A 27667-nucleotide genomic window follows, 5' to 3' on the forward strand; every position below is an offset into this window, starting at 1 on the left:
AATGCCACATGTAGTGACCTGATATTTAATTTAAAAACATGAAGACTTCCATTTAAGCTTAAGATGTCCAGTTTATCAGATACAATTGAGCAGTCCTTACCCTTAAATCTAATCTCTCTTCTTCCTTTCCTGTCTCGTCTTTCTTATCTTTCTTTCTCCATCTCTTAGTGAAGTTAGCTCGCTTTCTTTTCTCTGCCTGTGAAATACAGCAGCACGGCCTATAGCTAGCAACACACTGTGCAACAAAAGGGGTAGTGACATCGTGGCTATGCACATCTTTTAACTCCAGTCCACAATCTGTTACTTCTAAATGTGATGTTATTTTTGTAGTTGCTAACGTTGCTAACTGCTTGATAGCCAGAGATAGAGGCTGCACTGGATTAGAAAATTAAAGTCCATTTTCTAAATCTTGGTCATAATCTGATTCAGAAAGGAGGATTACTCTCAGTATGTTCATTGCCTCATGACTTGTGATTGATCAGTGACAATGAGCGGATAATTTCACAGTCAAATTTGCCCTCGCTCACCACATCCAGTTTCAGAACACTAAGAAAGTGTTGGCAAAACACTCATCTTGAGATTTTAAGACAGGACTTCAAAAACCAATAGACAAATTCATAATAGCTACTTCTACATGTTAAAGTTCAAAGCAACTTCTCAACACTTTCCCCAGAACCTGTAAGCAAATAAACTGGGTTACTGGGTTTCTGCAGAGCATACCCTTGTGCATGCTGTTGCACAAAGCTGAATTTTGAGCACTCTTTGTATGTTTTTGTTTTTTAAAATGCATCTTGGGAAATGTAGTTAAGCCCCTGTGTGTGTACTGTCCATACTATTGAAGAAACTGGCTTTCTCTAACACATTCACCAGACATATAATCATCTGTTCATGCAGCAAAAATATACATTAATTAAACTAGTTCATCTAATTATAGCACTCGAGGTTCTTCCTCTTGATAAACACAATGGTAATCTGAGGTGGTTACATAAAAACAGTTGCAGAGAACTTTTGTTATCCATCCAGCAGTATCACTGATCATCTGGGACACCATATTTACACCTGAATGAAGGTGGCAGACAGTTCAGACTCCTTCACTGTTGCCTATAATGGGTTGTATTAGAGGAAGAAAGGACACAGAAATAGGCAGTCACACAGCTAATTGATTTTTCTTTGTTCCCAGCTTCTGAATCTGTGCAGCCATATGGTTTTCTGCAAGACCAACGCAGCTAAAGGCACGAAAGAAAAGATCTGTATCTTTCTGAATTGTCTTATAATGTCTCAGAGGAAAACTGCTTGAAAAATTGCCTCGTCTTTTCTATAGCCATATACAATGCAGCTGTGCTCTGAATAAAAACAGCTCCCACTGCAAGATAGATCACCTACAACATTAAAGCCACGGCACAGTGGAGTGAATAATACGAATCATCTTGTTGCAAATGAGTGTTCTGCTTATGTGCTGACTTATGTGTGCGCTATTTTGACATGTAGCACCCACCTAAGCATTGCAGACCCATAAGTGTAACAACACGCCCTGCTGCATTGCAAGAAAACACTCAGCAACAGTTTGATGAACACTACACGGTGAAAACTCTTCAAATCCCAATTCAATTAAGCATTTGAAGGGTATTCATGTCAAACTTTGGCCACAAAGAAAACCTACAAGACCCAAAAGACACTACAGGGTACTTCCAGAAGTCCAACATTCATTTTCTCCAACACACCCTGAACTTTCTTAGGCAAGTAGCCTTCAGGAATAGTTCTAAGGCTTCCTGATGGATATTCAAAGATCTTCTTTGGATGTTTGCTGCCTTTCGTTCAAGATAATCCCACACTGCCTCAATAATTGTTGACATCTAGGCTCTGGGGAGGCCAATCCATGATTGGTAGTGTTTCATTGTGTGTTTTTTCTATCCATGTTTGCTTGTTCTTTATTGACAGTGTGTTTGGGATTATTTACCGTTTTGGTTGCGCACCACACGGCAGCTTTCAGTCTCATGATAGCAGATAGAATTCCAAAGGAGTGACCTCCGTGCAACACACTTTTGGTGAAGAGCTGATAAATATTTTCCCCTCTGGCATCTATATTCTTTAAATTATATTCCTTTATTACATGTTTTAATGGCGGGTAGTGGAAAGCTTTGTCTGCAATATCTATCTGTGCAGGCAACAGCATCTAAGTTACAAGTTTTCACAAACCATTCGGTGACACGTGGGGAGTAGAAACCACCAGCATATGTTTTTGACAATTCTAGGATAAAGATTAGTCTGAACAAATTCATAATAATTGCAAATGGGAAGTGCATTGAACCTGGATTCTTTTTAACGACCACCAGGGGGCGATAGCTGCAGTTGCAAAAAAGGCTCATTCACATATTTTTTTTTTACCAAGCTGAATAAAATATAAAGTCCATTTACTAAAGTTTGGCCATTTTGACTTGCAGAAAGGAGGATATCCAGAATATCAACTAACAACTTGTGACTGAGTGACATCAAAATGGCTACATCTATCATTTATACAGTCTTTGAAGGTGCAAAGTGGACTTCTGCTTTTTTATAGAGGTGCTGGATTCCGTGAGACAAAAAGCCTCAAGGGTTTATTTTTTCTTTAATTTGTCACCTGCCTTTATGCAGTTTGCAGACAAAACCTTGCGTGATCATACTGGCCTTTAATTAGCAGGAAGTATCGCTGTAACGGAGTTCCTGTTGCTTTCCCGTCAAAATACAGAACACTAGTGTCGGTGATCTGGCAGGAAGCGCCTGCTGCTGCTGCTTGGAAGCATCATTTGCATGGACTCTGACCGGAGCTAAAGAAATTATGCCACATTTCAGACTTTCACCTGCACCTTGCAATGAGTGAAATGACCCATGTTATTAGAAATAAGGCACAACAACCTTTCCATTTGGCATAGGACTAAAATATAATTTGAGACAAGCATTTATAGTCATACATTCAACAAATTCAGAAAAATGAAAACAAGTGCCTGAGTGTTCAAAAGGAAACGAAAAACAACAAAGGAGAGAATTTAATTCACATCAAATCACGCTTCCAGATAGTCAATACAGCAGCCAAACAGGCAATGCGATAGTGTTCAAAGGTACAAAATGTAGTCTAGAAGAAAGACTGACTTGTAGCATAATCTTAGAGCATCCACAGTCATATTTTTTTTCATACAGAAAACAGTATCAAACATTAGGCAAAGTCATCTCATGACAAAACCAAGAACATATGCATGCATTTATGTTTTTTTTTATATAATATTGAGCTTGCATACAAAGGCAGACAGATTACAAAATCGAAATCACATGTCAGTTTTATTCATTACATATTAATCGGGGAGGGGGGGAGGAGAGGGACCACTGCTGTGTTAAGGAGTATATTGAGATGCCAGCAAAGTTTCACAGCCGCCTTGTGTCTCCCGTATCGATGGGGCTGAAGAGACTGTTAACACTTAAAGGAAACGGAGACGTGAGGCCAGCTGAAATGCGTTAAAGATTTCATTCCCCAGCTTTTAAGGTGCGATATCACTTATCAAAATCAAATTTTTCCTCAAAATGAACGGAAGCAAGCGCGAAAAGGAATCTAATTATTCAAACAGCACTGTGTCAGTAATGAAACTGGGTGAAGAAGGTCAAATAGTATAACAAATGGACATTAGAGCTGTTCTTCACAATCCAACAGCTGCAACTAGTGAGTTAAAATGATACGACTGCAAAAGCAGCCAGCCACACCGACAGAGTCGACATGCTCCTGAAAGAAAAAGCCCAAACATGCCTGCTCGATCGCTTACAGTGACGTGAGGTAATGACAAAAAGCTGTTAGCTAAATTGCAAGCCTGACAGGAATCCCGATCGCTACGTGAGGAGTATTTGTGCGCTGCTTCTGGGTCACCAGCCTGTGCACGGTGGATGAAAGCCGGGTGTGGTGGAGGACATGCATAAAAAGGGTCGTACTGGGGAATCGAACTATATATGGCATGCATCCCAACCTGGTGATCTGAGGTTTGAGTCCTGGGATTCAGGACTGCACAGGGACTCGGGGTAAACTTTAAAGTGGACCTGCTATGCTCATTTCCAGCTCAGTATTTTTATTTCTGGACTAGAGAAGCTCTGAATGAATCATGGTTCAAATCAATGCTTTTTTATAGGTCGCACGTTGAATACTGATTGGTTTAAAAGTGGGCCTGAATAGGAACGGGAGTGAAAGTGGTGTTCATCACAAATGCGAAAAAACCACATCAAAGATTTAAAAATGTTGCAAGATAGTGCCTGTAGAGGCCAGTTTTAACTGTTTTTAACATTTCAGCCCCTCTTTGTGTATCCAGTGGTGAAAGTCTGTTGCAGCCTTAGGCATGAAATACAAAGGCGCCCCTTTAGCTGTAATATGCTCTAAAGAATCTGACACCACCAACGACAGTGTGGTCACGTGGATGGGCTCTCCATCTGTCATTACAGTCTTTAAACATCGGCACTGCTGTAGTTTAAAGTTTGTCTGCTCTCGCGGGGCAAGCATTGTCCTGCCTTGCCAGGTAAAACACCTCTGGTTATATCGCAACAACAACACAAGCAAGACCAGCCCACAGACTGTGCTGTGTCACTTATTTCTGACACTGCCCCTTAATGGCAGTGCATAACTACAACATGCCATCAGTAATCGTAAAAGCGGTGCGTAGGCTCCGTATGGCAGCGGTCCCCAACCTTTTTTGCGCCCCGGACCGGTTTATGTCCGACAATATTTTCAGGAACCGGCCATTAAGGTGTTGCGGATAAATGCAACAAAACAAAACCAGTACCGGTAACAAAGAAAACAAGATTTATTCATAACACACGGAAAAAGACCCAGGGAAACCGAGTTAACAAAAAAAAAGATCAAAAAATAACGCTTAAAAAACCGATAAAAACCCTGAAAACCATAAATTTCACGGTCCGAGTCCCGGGGGTTGCTGTATGGGACCCAGGCACAAACATACCAGTCTGTTGAGCCAGTGGTTCTCAAAATGAGGGGCAGGGCTCACTTGTAGGGCACAGAGCCACTGACCACAAGACGAAATGACGTGCATCTAACTTGAATGAAAATTTGCAGGTCAACCAAATAAGCAAGACTTAGCTAACATACTAACACTTAAAATATAACTTAGATCTGTTTTTATTTATAATGACTGATTAAAAAAAAAGTGAGAATATAGTTCTCCTGGAGTTTGGAATATCAGAATCCAGCTCACGTAGGATTAGCTTCCCCTTCAATCACACAACCAGAGCAGCTCCCAGTGACCAAATTCAGGACTTACTCTCTTTATCCTGAAATAGCCCAGAATGATGTCACATCATACTTTCCTGAAAAACAGGAATGAAATTGGCTCACAGGAATTACCTGCACGCATGCTGGGCTCAGTATTTGAACCTTTGACCGTAATTAATACGAGCAAAGATCATTGGAACAGTATGTATGTGACAGAAAGCAAGGATAAGCATAGTAGGTCCACTTCGACAAAATATATTAAAATTAAAACAATCATAAGTCATTCAAAGTAAAATGTTAACTCACTTAGAATTTTTTGAGCGAGATAAGCCCTGGTAGTCCGCTGCAGGGGAGTGAGTTCAACCATCTCTATTCCCAGATACGTGTGCTCAAATACAGAGCTTCAGATCCGACGTATGAACAATATGAACACTACAGAGCACTAAGGTGCAGGACTTACTGTGGAATAGAAGGGGTTAAACATGTACATTCTGTTTGATACATTTCTAGTGGAGGTGCTCACATAAAAAAACAACAATATAGTAACAATACACATACACTGCTAGTATATTAAAAATGCTGCCCTTCTCATCCGTCTTAGCGAAGGTCGCATTGCACGACTGAACGACCGCAGTGACTTCAGCCAAAGAGGGCGCGTTTGCCCGTTTAGCAGCAAACTTGAACTTCAGCAGGAATAGGCTGTTGTAAACAATACATGCTTTTTGTGTTTTAATTTCTATTTTTTCTCTTTTTAAACATTTGATGTAAACTTCCTGTTTTTGAAATTCGGCCCTTTTGACAAACAGCAGGTACATTTTCATCCAGCTGAAAATGCCATCAGCGAAACTAATTTTCAGTAGTGTAAACAATAAGCTGCACACACACACACACACACACACACACGCGCACACACACAATAGAGCTTCCCAATCAGGTGGCATTGTGGCTCAACAAGTGATTTTCACCAGACGGGTCACCCACTGAACTTCATTCTGTTGTTGATTACAGCTGCACTCAGCTTTCCAACACTGGAGCACGCTGTGTGGCGTGACGACTGCACATAGCGACTATGGATGTTTCTTATTTTCTGCATGAAATATGACCACAGAGCATCAGAACAATGAGATTTTTCTGCCTATATTCATATCCATGCAGCTCCTGGATAATCACAAAACCCCACAGTATCGTTACTATTCTGTGTTTTTTGCACTTGTCTAAGTGACCATCTGCCTCAGATTGACTCAGGGGCACTTTGCTGTTTGCAGTTCGAAAGAAATGTAATCATGCCCTTGACGTTTGAACCCATTTTCTTTCACTCTTAAGAAGTCTCAAACTTAAGAAGTTATTTTTGACCACAAAGAAAATCCAGCTGATTGAAAACAGCGCTGCGGCCTTGTACCCATGATTCACCTCTCAATTATATTATAACGCTCACTGGTTTCAGTTTTTCTGATTTTTTTGAAGTCTGGATGGGATGACTGAATGGAGCAAACACTTGCAGAGCCTCGATCCTCGACCACAAAAGTCAGCAGATGACGGGTGGAACTTAATCGGTGGTTGGTTCACATAGTTGGTGACATTTTGTCATGTCTCATACAGAAACATGCAGGGATGCCATGAATAACTGCTGTAAAGAAGCCTTAAGAAGGAATTTACGTTCAACGTTAGCGTATTAGTTCTTTAACCTCTTGTTTTAACCTTAAAGGAGAGCATCAGTTTTTACATGGATTTAAAGCCAGACTTTGTTACCTTAGTAACCCAGAGTGCCTTAGATTTCAGGGACAGGTTAGGGTGGTTGCTCCAGTTGTGATACTGCCTATCAAGGCCTCAACATGCTTCAAACAACGATCCCATCTTTATATAATTATATGTAGCAGCCATATTAACCTTGTTGTTTACACGTGTGTCTTCAACACCGTAGCTAAAAAGTCTAAAGAGCTTTAAAAAAAAAAAAAGAGGTAACTGGACTTCTTCAATTCTAAAAACAAAAGGTCATGTGATTTATCACGAGTCACAAGAGGGTCGGTACCATCATAGTTTGGCCCAACCCATCATGTGACCATCATGTGACCTATTGAAGTCAAACATCTTCACAAATTTAAAGAAGTCTAGTTGTCTCTTTTCTCAGGCTTTCTACACTAACGTGACCTGGATGACTAAGAAGCTACAGAGACACATTGTGCATGCCTGGTTTAAACACATCTGTGCCCTCTAAGTTTGTCTCCTTTTGAATCCCTGCACTGCTTCCAGGACTTTTTGTAGACACTGTATTTGATATGCTCCACTCCCTCAAAATGACGACCATTGCCTTGAATTTCACTATAGTGAATTTGGAAAGAAGTACGATTCTGTTGTTGTGGCTAAAAAACATTAGCGTGTGAAGAAAAACACTAGAGGTGAGGCTGTGTCTGCTAAATGTTCTTCTTCAGACTCTTTGGGAGGTAAAGGTAACTCTGTTTTAACTGAATTTTACAGTGCAAAACCCTATGAATGTGAAAAAAGCTCAATTCAGACCTGATGCACCACCTTTGGGCCTTTTCTTCTGTTATACTACTTAGATTCTTTGTTGTAACCAGAGATAGGCACAGTTACTGTATATCGAGCCCATGATGTGCCACACTGGGATCTGGATCTTTCTCAAGTTTCTCACCCACATCTTCCAAAGCCGAACCTTTCATATGATCATTGCTCTCTGTCACGGTGAAAGTGAATGATACACTCTCAAATGACAACTGCATGGCAGGAGTCTCGCATTCAGCTATCCATCGTTGCTGATATTAATTGGGGAGCGTGTGACTGTCTCTTCACGTTAGGCCTATGATGGACTCACACGAAGGGTCCAGGGTGTACCCAGCGCAGCTCCAATATGACTCGTAGTTGGATAAGCATGAAAAAACAAATGGATGGATGACTCGCCATCTGGTGCTGTGATGAAATCTGACTCCCACATACTATACATCAGTCTACAGCTGAATCCAAATAGATGGTGGAGGCTGTGAAAGTATACTTTTTTGTTGTAATTTAGACATATTGAAATCAAATGTAACTATATTCTTTAAACTGGCCACAGATGGATTAAATATGATGCCAGCAGGTTGATATTGTTTGCAATATCTTTCTTAACAAGTAAAACCCACAATTAAAAAAAAGGTTTTCTGCTTTAGAACTGCAAAAAGCAAAAATTATTTTATTAACTTATGGTTTAAAATAACTGAAACTATCTTTACAGAATAAAGTTAGTGAGTATTGGAGGGCATTGTAACTCCTTTCTACTTAAGACTCACTCTCGATGTGTTTGCAGACCACTTTGCATTTACTCATTAATCTCTGGTTTCTTCCTGTTTAAAGGGAGTTCTTCCTTCCCACTCTCGCTAGTGTCACTCTACTTGCACATTGGGGGCCTTCTAATTGTTAGAGGTTGCTGTTTATTATTGTAGATTATTTGGCTTACAATATAAAGTAGCTTTAGGCAACTCTTGCCACAACCCAGCTCTCTTTCTCTGTGGAGTTTTTGCCTTTACACAAGCTTCACTATTAACTCTATCAAACAAACAAAACAGCAGTTTTTTAGTTAGAGTTATGGTTCAGACATGGTTTGAAGCATAATGAGACCTCAACCTTTAAAGACTGTTCTCCATAAACTACACGAAGTCTCTATGGCATTGCTCTCATCTTCCCAAATGGAAAATACATGCTCCAAATCTAGAACTTGTATTAGTAATACGAAATATTTGCTACATCCTTTGTTAGTGTATCCACTACTTTAAATCCTAAGACTGCTCATAGCCATGAAATTGAAATCATGAGGTTTTTCCTGTGCAGCTTTATGGATTAGTGGAAATTCTTTAACTGCTGTAAAAGATCTCATCAAATAGATTTTGCTTCTTTTATCTTCCACCGTTCATACAAGAATCCTTTAAAGTCAACACTACAATCCCTGTCAGTCATCTTGTGGATTGAATTTCTCTTAAAAACATGAAATGAGCAGCGGTGCAACCTCCTTTCTGTATGTGTGAAAGTGTTGTTGAACACAAACATGAGATGTGTATGTTTTAAACTCAGCCCTGTGGAGAGGAAATACTGTGTATTCCCAAAGAGAGGCGTCTCAGGTCGATGCGGGCAACACGAGGGCGACCCAGAGAAGACGACCTGGGTGGAGAGGACGGGGAGGATGCGGGAGTCCTGGTGCAGCCGGCGAACAGGTTGGACGAAGGATTGTGTGTGTTCAGTCATTTAATGAACCAGGTAATTCATTGGTCAACGTGTGCCAGCGTTCAATTTTTTTGTCCTTGTTTTTGAGGCAGTCAAACCAGTGCTTGAGCCTTTCTCCATTTGCATTGATACCCAGAGATACACCACCTAAAAGGAGGCACAAACACAGAATGAGTTCTTATTAGAAAGACAGGAGACTTATAATGCATCACATTATAATATCAGTTTATATTCTTAGCATCATAAAACAGCTGAAAAACAATATTAAAGATGAAAAACCTTTTACAAATTATTTATAAGTTGGTTTACTAAAGAGAATCAGTTATGTTCATTTCCAGCTCTGTGTGTTGCATCACTGGACTTTGCACGGCTCACATTAAAATAAAAATCCTTATATGTTCATCCTATATTAAAAGTTACAGCACCCTCCAGAAATTTATGCCAAATGTAGTGCTGTCCATTATGGTTGAACATTTAGTCTCATATGGCCAAAGAACGTTGTTACAATAGTCTTTTGGTTTATTCGGATGCAACTTTGCAAACCTGAGCTGTGCTGCCCTACTTGTTCAGTCTTTTTCTATGCTATAGTCATGCACTTCAGCAGTGAACATGTTAACTGAGGCCTGTTGAGTCTAAGATTTTTTGCAGCTTCTCTGTGCGCTGCACAATCCGACCTTGGGGTGAATTTGCTGGGACGTCCTCTCTTCGGAAGATTGTGCCATTGTGTTAACATACATCTGAATGCTCCAGACCAGCAAAATTGCCAAAGCTTTAACCGTGGTGCTCACACAAACTGATGATCGGTTGATTTAGTGCATTTGATTAGCACTTAGCTGCTATTTACACTTTATATTCCTCTGGAAGCAGTGAGGACGTACTTAGCTTTTCACATGGCTGCACAGAGTGCTGTGAAAACTTTGTCACAGTACTGCAGATACATCTGAGGTCTTGTGTTTCCCCTGAGCTCCAAAGATCTGATTGGCTTTTTATACAGACAAACAGGAAACAGAAGATTCCAGCTGTGATTTGAAAGCACAGGACATGGCACATTTTTCAAAATGTGATCATATATATTGTGATAATGTGTAAGTTCATTATGATTTATCATATTATGTGTTGACTTGTTATATTACATTGTTTTGGGGGGGGTTATTCATAATGTTATTATATTAACCTCAGTTGTGACATCTTTTTGAGTTGGACCTCGTTTAATAGCTACTTCTTTAGATTTCTTTACCCTTTTTTGGAATTTATGGATAATGTTACAATTATTCTTAAGACTGTGAAATATCCACGCCACACAATCACAGCTTTTCCATCGCCCTTAAAAGTCTCATTACACAACAAACACACAATCCCACCTGTGTTGATCTCCATCTTTTTGTTGTAGCAGCAGTTAGTTTGTGTTTGCATTCCTTTTCATGTTGGAAATGCAAACCGAAACAAGTCCTTAAAAACATGCAGACCCCAGTAACCCTCAGGGAGTCTCAAAGTGTCAGCACAGTGAAGCCCAGCACTGCTTACCTATGAAGTCATTCGACTTTCCAATGTCGTAGTCCCATACGGTCACCTCCAAGGTCTTTTTGGTGAGGTCTGCATATTTTATGTCATAACAGAACTCCTGCAGAAAATAAAAGAGGGCAAAATAAGAGCTCCACAATTTTCTCTCTCAAAACACATGATTAATAATACCTCATCTTTTCAGATCACCACGTTGGGGCTTTAAGAGTTTATTTATTCTGATGGACCATCGTCACACACACACACACAAAAACACTCTAATGTGCAGTTTTTCGGTTTGCATAATTATCAAAACAATTCTGAAAGCTTTTGTTTCATTTCCTGCTGAAATTCATTCAGAACGCCTCATTAGGTTTTAATATTTTGTTAGTGCCTTAAACAAGACGCTGTTTAATCTAACTCTTCTCGCTCTAATGTTTTTTTCAGTCACTACATAACCAGACTCATTTTCGTTAGTTAAGGAAACTCACAGCACAGCAAAGGTGTCAACGTATCTTAAACTTGGAGCGGAGGAAATTAAATGCGGAATACACACACGGCTTCTGTAACAGCATGACAGTGTAATCGATACAGTCCACTGTCCACTAAATGAAACAAGCATTTTCTTCTGAAATCAATTTGCAGTTTGCGAAGCAACAATCTGCGGTTCAATCACCTTAATGAAACCAGAGCCTCGATATGGAGGAGGACCTCATTGCTTGTCTCCAACGGAAAGGCCAGGAGGTGATGGAAGAGTATGGGCGCAAAAAAAATGTCAGAGGAAATGTCAAGTCGCTGGCCTGTGTGAGCGTTCGGCTGGGGTACGTCCACTCGTATACAAGCAGAAACGTCCGAGCCGAGCTGCCCTGTGGCCCGTTCAGCCTCAAAAACATGTTTGGCATTCTTGTTCAAAACGTGGCCGAAGCAGCACCTGTCTGATTTCAATACAATTTAAAATCAGCCATGAAGGGAGGTGTTTGGCTGTGAGACTGAGGAGCTCCGGCTCAGCTAAGAAGAACATAAAGGTTGATTACTTAAATTGCTTCCTTCACGGTCAAAGCAGCGGTATACAGCATGGTAAAGGTCTGGAGGCAATGCAATAGCGTTCAAAATTATATTAAGCTCCCTGTTTTAACAAACATTATTTACATTTTTGGACAACTGGGCCAGAAATACTGACTTGCTTTTAGTTGAAAGAGGGTGATGCATAAAAACCTTCTTGGACACTAGAAGATTGCTGTGGTTGTCTGCAGTTTGCATGGAAGACGGTGACGTGTCTGGAAACACTGATCAGCTACTTGCTGAGTGGCAGTGAAACTTGAACTTTCAGAGTAAAGGTTGTGCCTTAACATTTGTAAAGGTGCAACTTTTACTGTCGCTTGGTGAGTAGTTGGCAAGTGTTTGCAGACAGCTTGGTGTGTTCCATACAAATTAAATGTGACAATACTGATCTGCAAGTGACCACAAACACCACAGGGAGGCTTTTGGTGCAGTACCATACTGTATGTCTCTTTGGAACCAGTTTCACCTATCAGCTACCAGCAGGTAGCTGACTGGTCTCTAGACCTGTGGGATTAAAGCACACGGTGTCTCATGATGAAACCGCCATCGCCATCTTGATGTTTTGAAGCCTCACATTTTCTGATACACTTCTATATAACTTGAAGCCTTTTTACAACCCCATGGGGGTTAAAACAATGTAGATGTAATGTAACAGTAATGTAACAACAATGTAACAACAATGTAACAACAATGTAAAACAGACCCCTTCATGTTGGTTTTACTTTTTAGGTTAACCAAGCTTGTTAGTGTTAGCTGTCAGCTTAGCGCTCTCACATCAAAATATGCCCACTTATAGATTCAATAAACCAAAGGAGTGTTTATAGTTCTAAAACCAAGCCGACAAATGACTGGGTTATATCATTGTTTAATGTTTTTACCATTAAATGTATCAGGTTAGAAACTATATTTCTTATATGTAATATTTGCAATAAAATATCAGAATCCTGAAGGCATACGCTATGAAAAGGGAAAAGGAGAAGACAAACTACAGGTTTTATAAAATCTGAAGGTTTGCCACTATAAAGAAAACTTTTACATTAAATATGAATTTTTCTCTCTTATTATTACCACTGCAAAAAGTATTTATTGGTGCAGATAGAGCCATTAAAACTTTATTTTCAAAGCTTCAGAGCTTCAGGCATTGATAGGACTAAACAGTCACTTAATAAGTTAACCAGTCAGTAACTTGGCTCATCGGTTTTATAAGAGAAGATCAATAGAAGTTCAGTCCTGATAAAATACACCTGAGTTTTAGCCCGTCTTCAGTGGTAAACACTTGGCTAAACAGGACTTTAATTATTTAAGTTATTTTTTGGTTCTGCAGCTTTTTTAAAAAGCCATCTTGTTATGAATTAAGAAGAATTCCAACAGTGTTGCCCTGTCAAAGTGGCTTTTGTTGGTCCCAGGGTTATGAAGGTCGCTCAGCACATAAAGCACCAGATAAAGCTCAGGCAACAATAAACAGGAATAAAATAGAAAGAAATGCTGCAAGGTTTAGCTGTGGTTTATACCTCATTGAACTCAGGATTGAGCGTCTTCTTTTTCACAGCAGTCTTGTGCTTTGACTTTTTGTTCTCGTCTGGCTTCAGATACCTGCAGGACAGAGAGGGGAGGAAAGAAAAGAAGATTTAATACAATTTTCTGATGCTTATATTTATGAGTGAAACAGCAAAAATGAAAATATTACATATCCCTGCAGAGCACACGGTGCTCATGTGTTATTTGAAACCACCATCAGTAATGTGAAGCCTCACACAGTGGTCAGACAGCACACTGTACATTTCTCAGCTGTTATATTGTTCTGTCCTCCAGGGGGTGCTGTGGGACTGCCCTACATTCAACCACACAGCTGCATTACATTACACTACACACACACTAAATCACTACATCATCTGATTTTTAGAAACTTTAGATGTTATTAAGGCTTTTCTTTTCTCAGCTTGCAATCCAAAGACCTTGTGGTGCTTTCCCCTGCAGCTGCAGTCCCACTCTATCAAGACTGATGTCCCACACGTGGTTAGTTAAACAATAACATTTCACTCTAGTGTCTGCTTGATGAGATTACCGTGGAGAAGACATCTCACCTCATAACAAAAAGACATTTCCAAAATCAGTCGATACTCCTGCGCATTACTGCAGAGAAGGTCTCCAGTCTCTAGTTTATTTAAACCCTTCATCTCAGATTCTCTGTGTGAGGTTTCTGGATGTTGGTCATTTGTTCCTATTATTGGCTTTCCAACCTTTTTTTGTGGAGCTTCTGGGAGTCATACCACACTTCACTTTGCTAGACCTTAGACAAAACTAATTCATGTTTATTTCTTTAGGTTTTTAGCGAGATTAACATTTTAGAGCCTGTGATATGTACTGCTGTTACTGTGACTCAGGCATGCAGCAGTAACCTATAAACTATTCTCTGCTGACTGCCAAAATCTGGGGGCTTCCAGTGTAGCCGGTGGATATGGCGGGGTAAAGCTTACTATGCTGTGTGCCGGTGACACATTTTGAAAAGTTAATAAACTCCTTTTTTGGCAAATGCAGTGCTTCATTTGGCCATCACAGGGACTGTTTACCTGCAAGCATCCAAAGCCAGCTCAAATGTGATTTGTCAATAAAGCTTGAGGACTGCAGAGGGTAAAACTAATTTTCCAGTTTCAAAAACTCTCTCGTTTTATAGCTGATAAACACAGTATAAATGGCCAGTAACACTTTATAATGTGGCCTCAACTCAGGAGTAATTCCCCTGTAATGTAATGGAATATCAAGGTATTTTATTTAAATTACAATGTAATATATTGACCCACAAATATACTAAGCCAGGTTTTTGCAGGACAAAAAAAGAATTATTTTGAAGTGTTACCAAATTAACTTTTTTATTTAAAAATATAATTTCATACACATTATTCTGCCGATGAAGGGAGGGAGCATGCAATCGTTCTGTTTGTTTGTGTGTCTCTTTATTAGCACTCCAGGGTCCACAGTTTCAACATATCATGTTCAGATTTAACTTTACAAAAATAAGCTTTCAAGAGGGGCAGAGATGTAATCTGATTACCTTTTTCGAGTAACGAGTAATTAAAGGGATTACTATTGCAAAAAAAGTAATTAGATTACTGTTACATTCACCGTAAGCATGCTGCGTTACTAAACCGTGGTTTTGTTTGTGAGAGTGTCTCATGACAATGACGTACAAGCGTGCGACGTGCGTGGCAGCAACAGACGTGTGTAGATCAACAATGGATAATATGGAGTGCGGGAGAGAGTACTAGCATACAGCATTTAAAGCTCGGAAGTACTGACATTACTTTTAGCATATATAATTATTCTTTTAATATACTGAAATATGCAGAAAATAGGTTTAAATGTTAAACAAATTTCTTCCAATCAAAGACAGTTGCATATAATTTAATTTCTGCTTGATGCAATGTGCATAAAGTAACATAAAACATAAAATCAGTAACATAATGGATTACTTTTTTGGAGAAGTAATCAGTAATTAGTAACCAGTGTTGGGTAAGTTACTTTAAAATAGTAACTTAGTTACATTACTAGTTACTTCTCTCAAAAGTAACTCAGTTACTTCAAGTTACTCGTTACTTTCAAAGTAACTAGTTACTAGGGAAAGTAACTTTGGTTTTACTCATTCTCTTGTTAATGTGTTTCTTCCATAACTTTGCCAGTCTTCTAGCTTGCTTACTTGCCACAAGTGCACTGTGCCACCTACCAATAGAAAGGATATGATAACGTGCATATTTCCACGAGAGAAATCCCACGCCTGGACCGTCGTTGACTGCTGCCATGATTCTAGCCTACGTCACAGCGTCATGTGCGCCTTTTACATCCAACACAAAAACTGCAGTCGTGGTGCTTTCGATTGTACTCAGAACTCGGAAATTCTGCCTTCTGAATAGGAAGATGTAGGTAACACCAGACTGCAGATGAGCTGCATACAGGGCTGGACTGGGACAGAAAATTGGCCCGGACATTTTGACTAGAGACTGGCCCACCATTATAGGAAAAATCATAAAGCCTTTGAATGAAAATAAACACTATTGTGACAGTGATGTACACTGTTTTGATGGTATATATGCATCAATCTATCAATCGTTTGTTGTAAGATTCAGATAATTATTTTTTTAAAAGCTAGACATTTTAAATGAGAATAAGAAAGAAAAGTATTTCTTTGTGCCCCCCTTTTCCCTGTTAATGCCCTACATGGACCCCTGGCAACACTTTGCTAGATCTGCACCTGCACAGTTACCAACTGTCAGCTACTTAGAAAAGGATCCTGGTGTTATTTGTCTCTCAGAAACAGTTCATAACTTCCCTTCAACTCATCCATGTCACCTAAAAGGTAAACCTGTTTCTCCATCACCTGTTCAGCTCTGATGATTCAGTAAGGACATCTCCTGGTTTCATCTTCATGTTTCCCTCTCACCACATATCCAAACCGACATCCTGACCAGCAGCTTTTTTACAGCTGTGGCTCCAGCAAACATCAGCTGATACTAGAAATTAATATTAAATAAATTCTAACAACAGCTGATCAAGCTTAAACGTGCTGCTGTTGTTTAGCGCGACATCCGCTGGTTTCCTCTTTCGGCGCAAAGTGGGGAATAAACAAATAAGAGAGCCGATCAGCTGATCATTGATCAGTTTTCATGATTGAAGTAGAAACAGGAGAGGGAGGGGGGAGAATGAGAGAAGAAGAGGCAGCTGTGCAGCAAAGACACAGAATAACTCCAGCTTTGTGCCTTTTTCATTGTAGCTGAATTACGGGACAAACTGTTCCTTTTCACCTCAATAAGAAACGCGTAATATTTTCTTTGAATACCAGACGGGATGGTTGGCAACTCTAATAACTTATGAACAAAATAAAGTTCAACATCATTAACTTCATAGCACCACCCAGCTGTATAGAAACTCCGTCATGCTAGCTAGCACGCAGTACGGAAAAAGTTAGAATAACGAAAATAAACTGCACTTAAACTTGGTTCATATCTGACCCAGAGAGACTGCAGGTCATAACTTCTTACCTGAAGTTCAGTTCACACTTGGACCGGCGGCCGCCTCGCGTCTCTTTTCCTTCTGCGTCCCTTTTCCTTCATCCACCCGCTGGCCTCCACCACTTGCTAATGTTACTGAATCTGTGGAAACTCCGCGATGCCACCACACGAAGTAACGAGTAACGACCCTATCTAAATCCCAGTAACGAGTAACGCGTTCCTGATTTTGGCATAATAACTAGTTACCGTGCTCGTTACCACAATAATAACGTAGTTACTGTAACGCGTTACTTAATAACGCGTTAGTCCCAACACTGTTAGTAACTAATTACCATTTTCAAGTAACTTGACCAACACTGCTTGGGGGACATGAGCATCTTGGCTGGCTAAGCGTTCGACCTTGACCTTAATTGTTATGGCCAAAGGTCATTATGAGTAATATATCATAAGAAGTGTCATGGAGAGAGCTGCACAACACCCTATGATGTTACAATGAAGCCATGACAGGCTGATGTCATCAAACTGTAATAAAATTATAATAAAGGATCAAAGTTTTGACTCTCGCCCTTCAGTGATACTGCTCTTGTTTACACTATGTGTTCTTTGTTTTCAGTATTCCAATGACATTTACCTGATTGGTATACATTCAGTTCATACCAAGCACAAAATGTTTAATAACTGGAATAAATAAACTCATTGTTGATTTGTGTTTATTGAGGGTTAAGAATCATTTTTGAGTGTAGATTTTAAGGAATAGTATCATAAAAGAGTGTGTAATGTGGCAATTGGATACGTGGATAACAAGATAAAGAGCAGCTATATAAGATAAAAATGTAACTGCTCTGATACTTTGTTTCTTTTAAGTAAATTAAAAACAATTTAATACATTGTGTTTAGTTTCAGTTGATAGTTTTGAGTTATATACAAATGCCAATCCATCTCCAAATGTATCAGTGTACAATAATAATAAAGTTAATATGTGCACAATTTTGCACCTTTTTTCTCTCCACCCTTTAAAAAGGTAGATTTTTGTAACTTTTAGATTAAAGAGCAAAACTGGCAACTAAGACTGGTTTTGAAAATGAAGGCTACAAATATCAATATCAATTACAAGAGCTCCTGTCAGGGGTGAAAAGGCTGTATCTTAGAGGGAAGTGCTCCAGTAACAAGCTTTTTCACCCTAAAAGTTACAGTCAGGCAGTATTTTCTTAGATGTCTTGTTTTCTTAGTATATGAAATGGGTGAACGCATTATTTAAAGACTCTCAGCATAATGCATAACAGTTTAACAACTAGCTCTAAAACTGCTCAGAACATCATCATAAACGAACATGTTATGTTATTTTAGACTCCATTATCCTTGTTGAAGTGTATGTACCACACAGAAAATTGAGAGTATGTTGTGGAATATGCAAACGAAATTAACTTTAAATTAGCCGAGGCGTTCCTGGTGTGCTCACAAAATGTAACAATGTGCTTATCATTTTCAGTTTGCATTCGCTGCAGTTTGTGAGTCAGAGGAGAAAACAGGGCCTTAGTGCTGCTGTTTCTCTGGAAGAAGGCGTGTGTGTGTGTGTGTGTGTGTGTGTGTGTGTGTGTGTGTGTGTGTGTGTGTGTGTGTGTGTGTGTGTGTGTGCGCGCGCGCGAGTGAAGGTTAGACCTTTGCTTCTGTTCTGTTTTCATAAATGATGCACAAGGCAACTTGTACTTATCTCAAAACCAGCATAGTGCATGTTGTTTAGCACCTCTGTGCTTTTGGCCAAGAACAGTTTTTGGGTGGTATTGCTCATTCTGATGTGGTATATTTCATTGCAATTACAGTACCTCATCACATCCCTCTCTTCTGTTATGTGCCCATTGGACCCTCACAGACTTCAATTTCCCAAGGTAACAAAGAGACTTAAAGGGAGGCTAAGTGGGTTATTCCTCACAAGTGTACCCCAGAGGGAGTGGAAGCTGAAATTGTTGATGAGGACACTGCGGCGAACCTAATCGTTATCACGTAATGGGATTACTGACCCCCTGGCAAAAAAAAAAATCTAAGGGTGAAAGTTATGATGCAAACAAAGCAATTCTGCAATATGATGACTTTAAATATTTCCCTGTGTGCGTATGCCATGATTGTAGAGTACAACTATGCCTATGAGTTTTAAAATATACTACTCTTTACTTCAAAGCCGATGAAATGTACTTGTCATTGACTGAATGGCCATTAAAGAGTGTAAAGTACTCCACTACCTTGTTGACTAATGCGTGTCTGAATTCTACTTTCGCGCAATTTCCGAATATCCCCGACATTACCAGCACATTAGAGCAAATGGCTTAACGTTCATTGACAGCTGTGACTTGATCCTTCAGATAGACACTTAGAAGAAATCAGGTAGCGACAGAGAAATCCTGTGGCGCCGTTTATGTGTCAGATTATACATTTTCTTTATTCTCCTTCACGTGAATCAGTCAGTAAATCTATTATCAGCCTCGATGTCCTTCAAGCTTGGGGAAGATTTTTATCCATCCTCTGACGGTTGGAAAATTGTTGCCGGTCCCTCTCCACTGAAAGGAGTCGCGCTTTTGTTCTCGAGGTGTGCACAGCAGAGTCGGAAATTAATTGCACTTTCATTGCTCAGCCAGATGAAAGACTTGGGAAATGTTTGTGTGATAAACAGGATTGTCCTTCGAATTGTAGCCTGTGGATGGCACAGGTAGTGTAACATCAGCACTGCCAGCCAGCTAATCCATTTCAGCACCTTTAAAATGTGCCACATAACAATGGAGAACAGCATTAATGTGAGCATCAGGAGTTTGAAAGAGAACTGCTCGCTCCTCAGGTTGCCATTGTTTGGAATTTTGGCCATGCTTAATATGAGCATCCACCATTGCAACATCATATACACTCACCAGCTAATGCATTAGTCAGTAAACCTATTACTGGCTATTGTTCAACTGCTCATTAGTGCAAATAATAATGAGCCAATCACATGGCATCAACTCAGTGCATTTAGGCGTGTAGGCATGTACAAGAGAACCTGCTGGAGTTTGAACTGAATGGGGAAGGAAGATGATTTAAGTGGCTCTGAACATGTGTAGGGTTCACAAAAAGTGCTCAGAAACAGAAAATAGCCAGTTTGTAGCAGTTTTCTGGAGATAAATGCCTTGATGATGTCATAGGAGAGTGAACAGACTGATACAGATCGGACTACAGAGTAGGGCTGGGCTATATCATACTGTTCACGGTAAACCGGTGTAATGTTGGGCAATGATAAGAAAATGAAATATTGCGATAGAATATGGGTAAAACGCGCATGCGCAGTGCCTTTGTTTACATACGCACATGGCTGCGACGCAGAATGAGAAGAGCGAAAGTGGATCGTTGAATGAAACGGATGAACCAGAACTGGTTTGTAAAAATGCTGCAACTTCACTGGTGTGGAACTGGTTTGGCTTTCGTCCGTCAGATACACAACAAAGCACTATTTTTGGTAGAGCATGCTAGCGGGCCGTCGTTATTACCGTGTTTTTTGGAAAATATGGCACACTTCGACAGTGCCCCTTATAATCCTGTGTGCCTTATGTATGAATTCTGGTTGTGTTTACTGACCTTGAAATGATTTTATGTCGTATACGGCGCTGGAAAATCTGTCAAATGTTTCAGTATGACTTTGCTAAGCTACGAAGCCGCACCGCTTGATGGATTGTCGGAGCTTTACGGCTATTGTAGGCAGGAGCCTCGCGGAGTGATACGTACTGCACTTCAACATAATATTACCGTATTGTGTGTGTGTATAACCTCTTTTTAGGTTTTGTGGATATTATACATGGTTATGCTGATGATATGTCGGCCAATTTCCACTGGAAATGCCTTTTGGTTAAACTGTCAGCAAGGAATTGCATTTGCACTGCAAATTTTTTATATAACTTTAATGCACTTAAAAAGCTGCTTGTGTAAGTGCAAAATACATTGATGTTTTTGGGTTTTTTTGCACTAATAAAGTTGAGGAGTTGTAAAGTATTTTGTCTAGTGTCAATTATATCGTCAGTTATATCGTTATCGCAAATTTTCTAATGTATATCGTGATAGATATTTTTGGTCATATCGCCCTGCTCTACTACAGAATACCAGGTTCCATTCCTATGAGCAAAGAACAGGAAACTGAGGCTACAATTCACACGAGCTCAGGAAACAGAAGATTGGACAAACACTGCCTGGCCTGATGAAACTTCAGACGGTGGGTCAGGCAGTTCAGGCTGCTGGTGGTGGTGTAATTGTTTTCTTGGCACACTTTGTGTGCCAAGAAAACACTTTGTTTTCTTGGCTTTGTGTGCCTACCTGAATATTGTTGCTTACTATGTCCATCCCCTTATAACTCATGGTATCTAGTTTACATTATAAAAGCCAACTGCAGCGACTAAAGTCATTTTGTACCATATAAATAAAATAAAATTGAATTGAATAGAAAACGAGTTCGGTGCACTCAAAAGGACTTAACAGTAACTACACCTCAATCCAATAGAGCAACATTGGGATGTGGTGGAATGGGAGATTCACATCATGGATGTGCAGTCGACAAATATGCAGCAACTGCTCGATGATGTAATGTCAACATGCTGCTGAATCTGTGCCATGAATAATTAATGCAGTTCTGAAAGCAAAGAGGGTCCAACCTGTTACTAGTAAGGTGTAACTTTAAAAATGTGGCAGAGTGAGTGTATATGGAAAAAAATTAATTATAGTATTTTTGGCGCGTACATCATATTTTGTCTTATTTTAAGGCCTTTAAGAGTGACACAGATCGGTCGATGTAATTTAAAGTGTAAACATCGTGATTGTCAGTGAATGGTTTAATTTTCTCTTTCCTGCAATTTCATGTGCAGACGCATGATTCAAAATTCAATTACTCAATAACAGATTGTAGAATAAATTACTGCATGAGTCAATGAAGGCACAATACATTACTATGAAATTGTGAGGTAATTCAAGAAAATGGTTCAAATGTGACTCATAGTTGTTCCTGCTTTAACAATAAAATAGTTGCATGGGTTATTATTGTGCCATTCCAGCAGTGTTTATTTTCCTATGTTAGCTTAAATTTTTTCATAAAAATGACTTTGCCCAAACATTTAATGAATCCACTTTTATAACAAAGCCTGGGTGTTTGATTTCCTGTTGCACTGGCCTAAATCGAGGAGGAGATAAATGGCGTGAGTGGGTTCCCTGCTGGGTTTTTGTTACGAAAGCGGTACAAAATAAGCAAATCACTGTGAACATGGCATTTCAACCTGCAACAGCAAGAGCAGTCTGCTAATGTAACAAGAAAAAGGATGGAAATATATTTTCTGATAAGAAACAGAAGTGCTTTGATGACCATTTATAACACGAGGATTACATTTACAAAAACACAGAAATGTCCTGAGGTGAAGTTTAAAGCGTTTGGTCAGCTATGGAGACAAAATAAAACCTTCTTCAGTTGATTTATCGGAACTATAGTTATGATTTGGATTGATTGGCATTGTGTGATTTTTCACTTACTATTTCTACTTTTACTACTATTACTACTAATAATATTTTATTTTTAATAGGCAATTTGTGTCTCCCTACAGAATATATGTGATTTGTGATCACATACAGTAATGTTCAGGTTAGATCTCTATTTATCACACAAAAGCATTGATATTATGGACGCTCATCATCAAGAGTCAGGTGCATAAACTTCATAAACAAGAAAGCGTGGAAGTTATGGTTTGATGACCCAAAAGCCTGAAAGTCAAAATCATGAAATCAGTTCATATAAATTATACATAAAGGCAAAACTTTTACGATAAGGCATTTCCACTAATGCAGAATTGGTTCTGTTCTGGTTCAAAATCTAAATTTGAACTCTTCCACTTACGTAATAATTAAGGATTTAAGGAAGAGATTCATTTGCGAGCTTTAAGGATTCTAGCCAATCAACTTTTGTTTACCCCATTGGCAGATGTTGTTCTCAAAACAAGAACGTTTTGTCAGTTTTCAGAGTATCTGGCTTATTTCAAGTAGAGCCCTTTTGCAGTGTACCCTGTAACTGGTAAATAAAGCTCAAGATGAGCTGAAATATCTTATTATGAAAAAGTTATTTTCCTAGAATGAGCTTAATTTTCTTGTTAAGAATATGTTTTGTTTTTAGACAAAAAAGAGAAAACACGTCCATAAACAAGGTTTTTTTAACTTTCTTGAAAATCATTTTTGCAGTGTAGGGTTAATGACACTCTTCTTCATGCTGAATGAATTCAAATTATATCGTCATATATTTAGATTTTTAAAAAATGACACTAATAATGGGGGAAATGCTAAAATTCATCCTCACTTAAGCTAACTTTGTTTTGCTGTGATTGCTCACCTTGTTGTATTTTCTGTGTGATAACCTTCAAAATCATCTATTAGCACTTATTTCTGCATTATAACATCATTACTGATATCATATTTACATATTTTCAACCTGTTATTAACAAGTAATCATATTGTTACTAAACTATTACAATTCTCCTTTGCCTTTGTCTGCATTTTTAATGTTTTTACTTTATATGTACTTTGTTGTGGGCATTTGAATTATCTGACTATAAGCTCCAGCAGTAAAGTTTGATAATTACATGGTACTGCTTTTCCTACTGCCACATTATTAGCAAGCAGTAATATAAAGTGCTAGTAAAAGAAGTTTGCAGCCAAAAGGTTGGTTCATGCTGGAAACCACTTTGTCTTTGATGTAAATATGTAATTGTGTATGTTTCTGTTCTGTGTCTTGTGTACTGTTTGTTGTATATGTGTCTTTCTTGCTGCTGTTACACCCAGATTTCCCCTTGTGGGACAATTAAAGGATTATTCTCACTAAATCACAGGTCCTCAGCCACGATGACTTACTCGATCTGTTGTGCTTAACTGGGAGAAAAACATGGAAAAGTCGTGTCTCACCTGGTTATTATATATGTCTGCACCACAACCATATCCTACTGATGTTTCTGTGCTGTACTACAAAAAATGCTTTCAATCTGTTGCTAAAACCTTGCAGAGAAGCAATAGAAGGTCACCCATTGTGCCTGTTTTCTGACTCAGTCCTACAAAACGTTTCTTGAAAGACAACATAGAGCCACCAAAAATCCACATAGAAATGTTATCAAGTCATCTAAGATGCTCATGCTCCCAAAAATTAAAGGAATATTTTGAGAACACAATCTGATCTTAATGGGAAAATAAATCATGCTGGATTATCTATACTAATATGGACTGGATAATAGTATCCATTCCTTCTTCCTCCAGCAACTGCGTGCAAAATCTTGGACATGAGGGATATTGTTGTCCTCTAAGAGGAACCCAGGAACCACTGCACTAGCATGATGTCTGAGAATACGCCTAAAGAGGTCATACTGAACAACATTACAGCATAACCTTCTCCAGACCGCTTCACATCTGTCACACGTGCTCATGGTGACCCTCCTCTTATCTGTTAAAAGCACAGGGTACCAGTGATGGACCTGCCAGTTCTAGCGTTCTATGCCAATCAGGCCGGGGGTGAGCAGAGGGCTCACTACAGGACGCTGGGCCCTCATACCACTCTCATGAAGTCTGTTTCTGATTGTCTGGTCGGAGACATTCACATCACTGGCCTGCTGGAGGTTATTTGGTAGGACTCCAACAGCACTCATCCTGCTCCTCATAACCCAGTCCTCCTGATGGGATAAGGGCCTTCTACAGCCCTGAACATCTATCCCAGAGTAACTGCCTGTTTCCTGGTATCTCCTCCATGCTTGTGTTCTTCAGTCAGAAAGAATCAGGAGGATAAAAATGTCAGCGGCCCCCACCTGTAAAGCCATTCCTGTTTTAGGGGTTGTCTCATTGTTGCCCCTCCAGTGCACCTGTTGTTTATTTCATTAACATCAAAGCAGCCGAAACTGATTAACAACCTCCTCTGCTACTTTGACCAGATCAATATCCCACAGGTTTAATTGACTTGATTGATGCTATACTCTGACTAAAAAGTGAGAGTAGTGTATGTTCTTTTCTATTTCCTCTGCTCTGATTAAACTGATTATCAAGCTTAGACAGTTTTACTTCCTCAAACTTCTGTACATGACTGTATAAATTCTTGTTCCTCACAACAGTGCCCACTGCAGTCACCAGAGATACACTGAAATCTGGCAAGTCGAGAAACAGAAGATCATCTGACAGGTTGTAGCAAACACTTCTGTCCTTGTTATCTAAGCACGGAGAGGTAGACCTGAAAGTGAGTGCTTTCAAAGGTGTGTAAACATGGCTGTGTATGAAGTTATATTAAGTACAGTACAACAAACTGCAGCATCACGCTTGTGGTAAAAACACGTTTGCTTTTCTTCCCTTTTCCAAATAAGTTAATCTGGAGCACCTGTCTGGTTCTATGATTGCTCCCTCGTCAGAGGTTGGTGCAGATCTCAGGGGTGAATAAAATGAAAATAAAATTACTACTGATAGATAATGACTGCCAAAACTATCAAAGTAAATCCCTTATTATCCTTTTTGCTTAATTGGGGTTTTTAACCTTATTAAATCTGCTCCCTGGAGATGGTAAAACAGCCCCAGTTTCTTTTTGGATGTGCCTGCCAGTGTTTGCATACTGACGTTTTGACGTAGGGGTCGGAGAAGCCGTTGGCATCCATGGCGGCAAGGTGAGCACAGCGTATGATGCCCACTACCAGGCAAGATTTCTGGGTGTTGTACTTCAGAGAAATCATGATTCGTCCACGTTCCTCCAGAGACTTGTCTTCCGTCTTGACCTGCAGGGTGGAAATGAGAAGATTTAGGATTCAAAACCAGCTGAGCTTTCAAAAGACTGACAGTTATGCCAACAAGCGCCTTGGCCAAAAATCAAACGCAATTATTGAAGAAAGTCAAGCGACTCACAACAAAAGGATGATGGCGGTGTGACCACAAACATCTTTAACATAGAGTCTTTTATTTTTATCAGGCTTGGATGAACTTTTTCTGTCACCTCTAGGTCAGAAGTTTAACTACACATGTAATCTCTGCAATATCATAATGTAGAAAAAGTGCAGTTTCAACAATATGTCTCACTTTTTCTACATTAAAAGAGATGCAGCGATAGCAAATGAAAGAAACCTCTTGGGTTTAAATAGTAAGAAATGAATGAATTAAAGTTCTAGTAGCTGATTGTTTAGACCAACGGTCCCCAATTCCCGGGCCACGGGCCGGTACCAGTCCGTGAGTCGTTTATGGTTTATGTTTCAGGGGTTTTATCATTATTTGTTTAGCGTTGTTATCATTAACTCGTTTTCCCTGGGTCTTTTTTTGTGTGTTATGAGTAAATCTTCTTTTTTTTGGTACCGGTACTGGTTTTATTTTGTTGTATTTATCCACGACAACTTAAAGGCCTGTCCATGAAAATATTGTAATCAGTCCATGGCGCAAAAAAGGTCGAGGACCGCTGGTTTAGACTGTCCTGTAGTTATAAAACTGAGAGTTTTTGATAATTTGTACAAAACTTTTTCCTGTTTGGATCCACTGTGTAAAAGCTACATTTCTATAGTCGTTTCTGTCATATTTGTTTATCTATTACTTATTAGGTGTGGTATGAATGGTAGTGGGCGATGTCTTTATCAGTAGGAAAAGCAGTAAAACTTATGAAAATACAGTTAGAAGTCTAAAATTTATGCCCTCATTTACATTTTCCAAAGCCATCCAGTGAGCTGGATTTAAGTCTTTGCTAGACGGATTCCCGGATCTAAACAATATAACTTAATCCTTAAAATTCTCCTTACTCCATGACTTAAATCAAACTGGGAATGCAGTTTGATATAAGTTGATTTAAGGTCTTCTGCTGGAAAAAAGGGAACTCACAGGCTAACCATCTCTCTTCTTGTGTCCGCCTCCGCTTTCTAAAATTGAAACATTTTCACTTACATAAGCCGAAATGCAGTGAAAGATGTGATTAAACCCCATCTCATCTGACCCATACCTTTTGCTTAAGCTAGAAACTTCCAGGATTTTGGAGGAACATCTTTGTAACCATGCCATGTCCTTGGCACAGAGACTGCATATTGCTCGTTTGTTATTTTGAAGGGTCCCTGAATTACCCAGAATTTATTAAAAAGAAATTAGATGTCTTGGCCTTTGCCTCTCTCATTGCCACTACAATCATCCACCTACACTCAAGTCTTCAAAATCTGTCCGAGTCCTACTAAGAAATGTCACATGGGTGTCTTTCCTTTTATGTCTTGGTAAAATACTTGCAGCCCCCCATTGATTACACACGTACTGCTTTCCCATGTTATGTACTTGAATTCTCAGGGATGTTGAACCTTTGCTGCACAGCTGCTTATATAAAAGCAGTAAAACATTACCTCATCAGGATCCAGTGAAGGAGTGGGAGGACAGGTCTTTCTTTTTTTTACCTTCTTTTAATTTTACCTTAGTCTATTCTTGGTTTGCTCTGGCTCTTTGTAGCTTGGCTTCTGTCTTTGCCAGGACATTTCTGTTCATATGTAACCTGTAAAGTTTCCAGCACCTACAGTCGTAGCTGTCTAGACAAGTACGTGCATTAAAAATCAGCCAAACACTGATTGGCTGATTGATCCCATCTCCGTTGTAGATGATGAGTTAATGGCCTCATCAAAATTAATTTACCATGTTCCTT

General features: G+C 39.4%; 1 protein-coding gene across 2 annotated transcripts in view; it reads right to left on the reverse strand.

Annotated features, from left to right (window-relative positions):
* Positions 1-2876: 2876 nt before the first annotated feature.
* Positions 2877-27667, reverse strand: part of doc2b (double C2-like domains, beta) — a 190159-nt gene continuing 165368 nt past the window's right edge. For both annotated transcript variants that reach the window (XM_085289800.1, XM_085289802.1), the window contains 4 exons: positions 25636-25790; positions 13522-13603; positions 10973-11069; positions 2877-9595 (listed from right to left, as the gene is read on the reverse strand). In XM_085289800.1, the coding sequence (XP_085145926.1) occupies positions 9462-9595; positions 10973-11069; positions 13522-13603; positions 25636-25790 (468 nt within the window). In that variant the 3' untranslated portion in view covers positions 2877-9461. The remainder of the gene's footprint in view (positions 9596-10972; positions 11070-13521; positions 13604-25635; positions 25791-27667) is intronic.

The sequence above is a fragment of the Mchenga conophoros genome, linkage group LG10 (genome assembly GCF_057382185.1).
Source record: "Mchenga conophoros isolate Kocher_MC1m ecotype Shallow Benthic linkage group LG10, M_conophoros_male_GT1.1, whole genome shotgun sequence".
Classification (NCBI taxonomy): Eukaryota; Metazoa; Chordata; class Actinopteri; order Cichliformes; family Cichlidae; genus Mchenga; species Mchenga conophoros.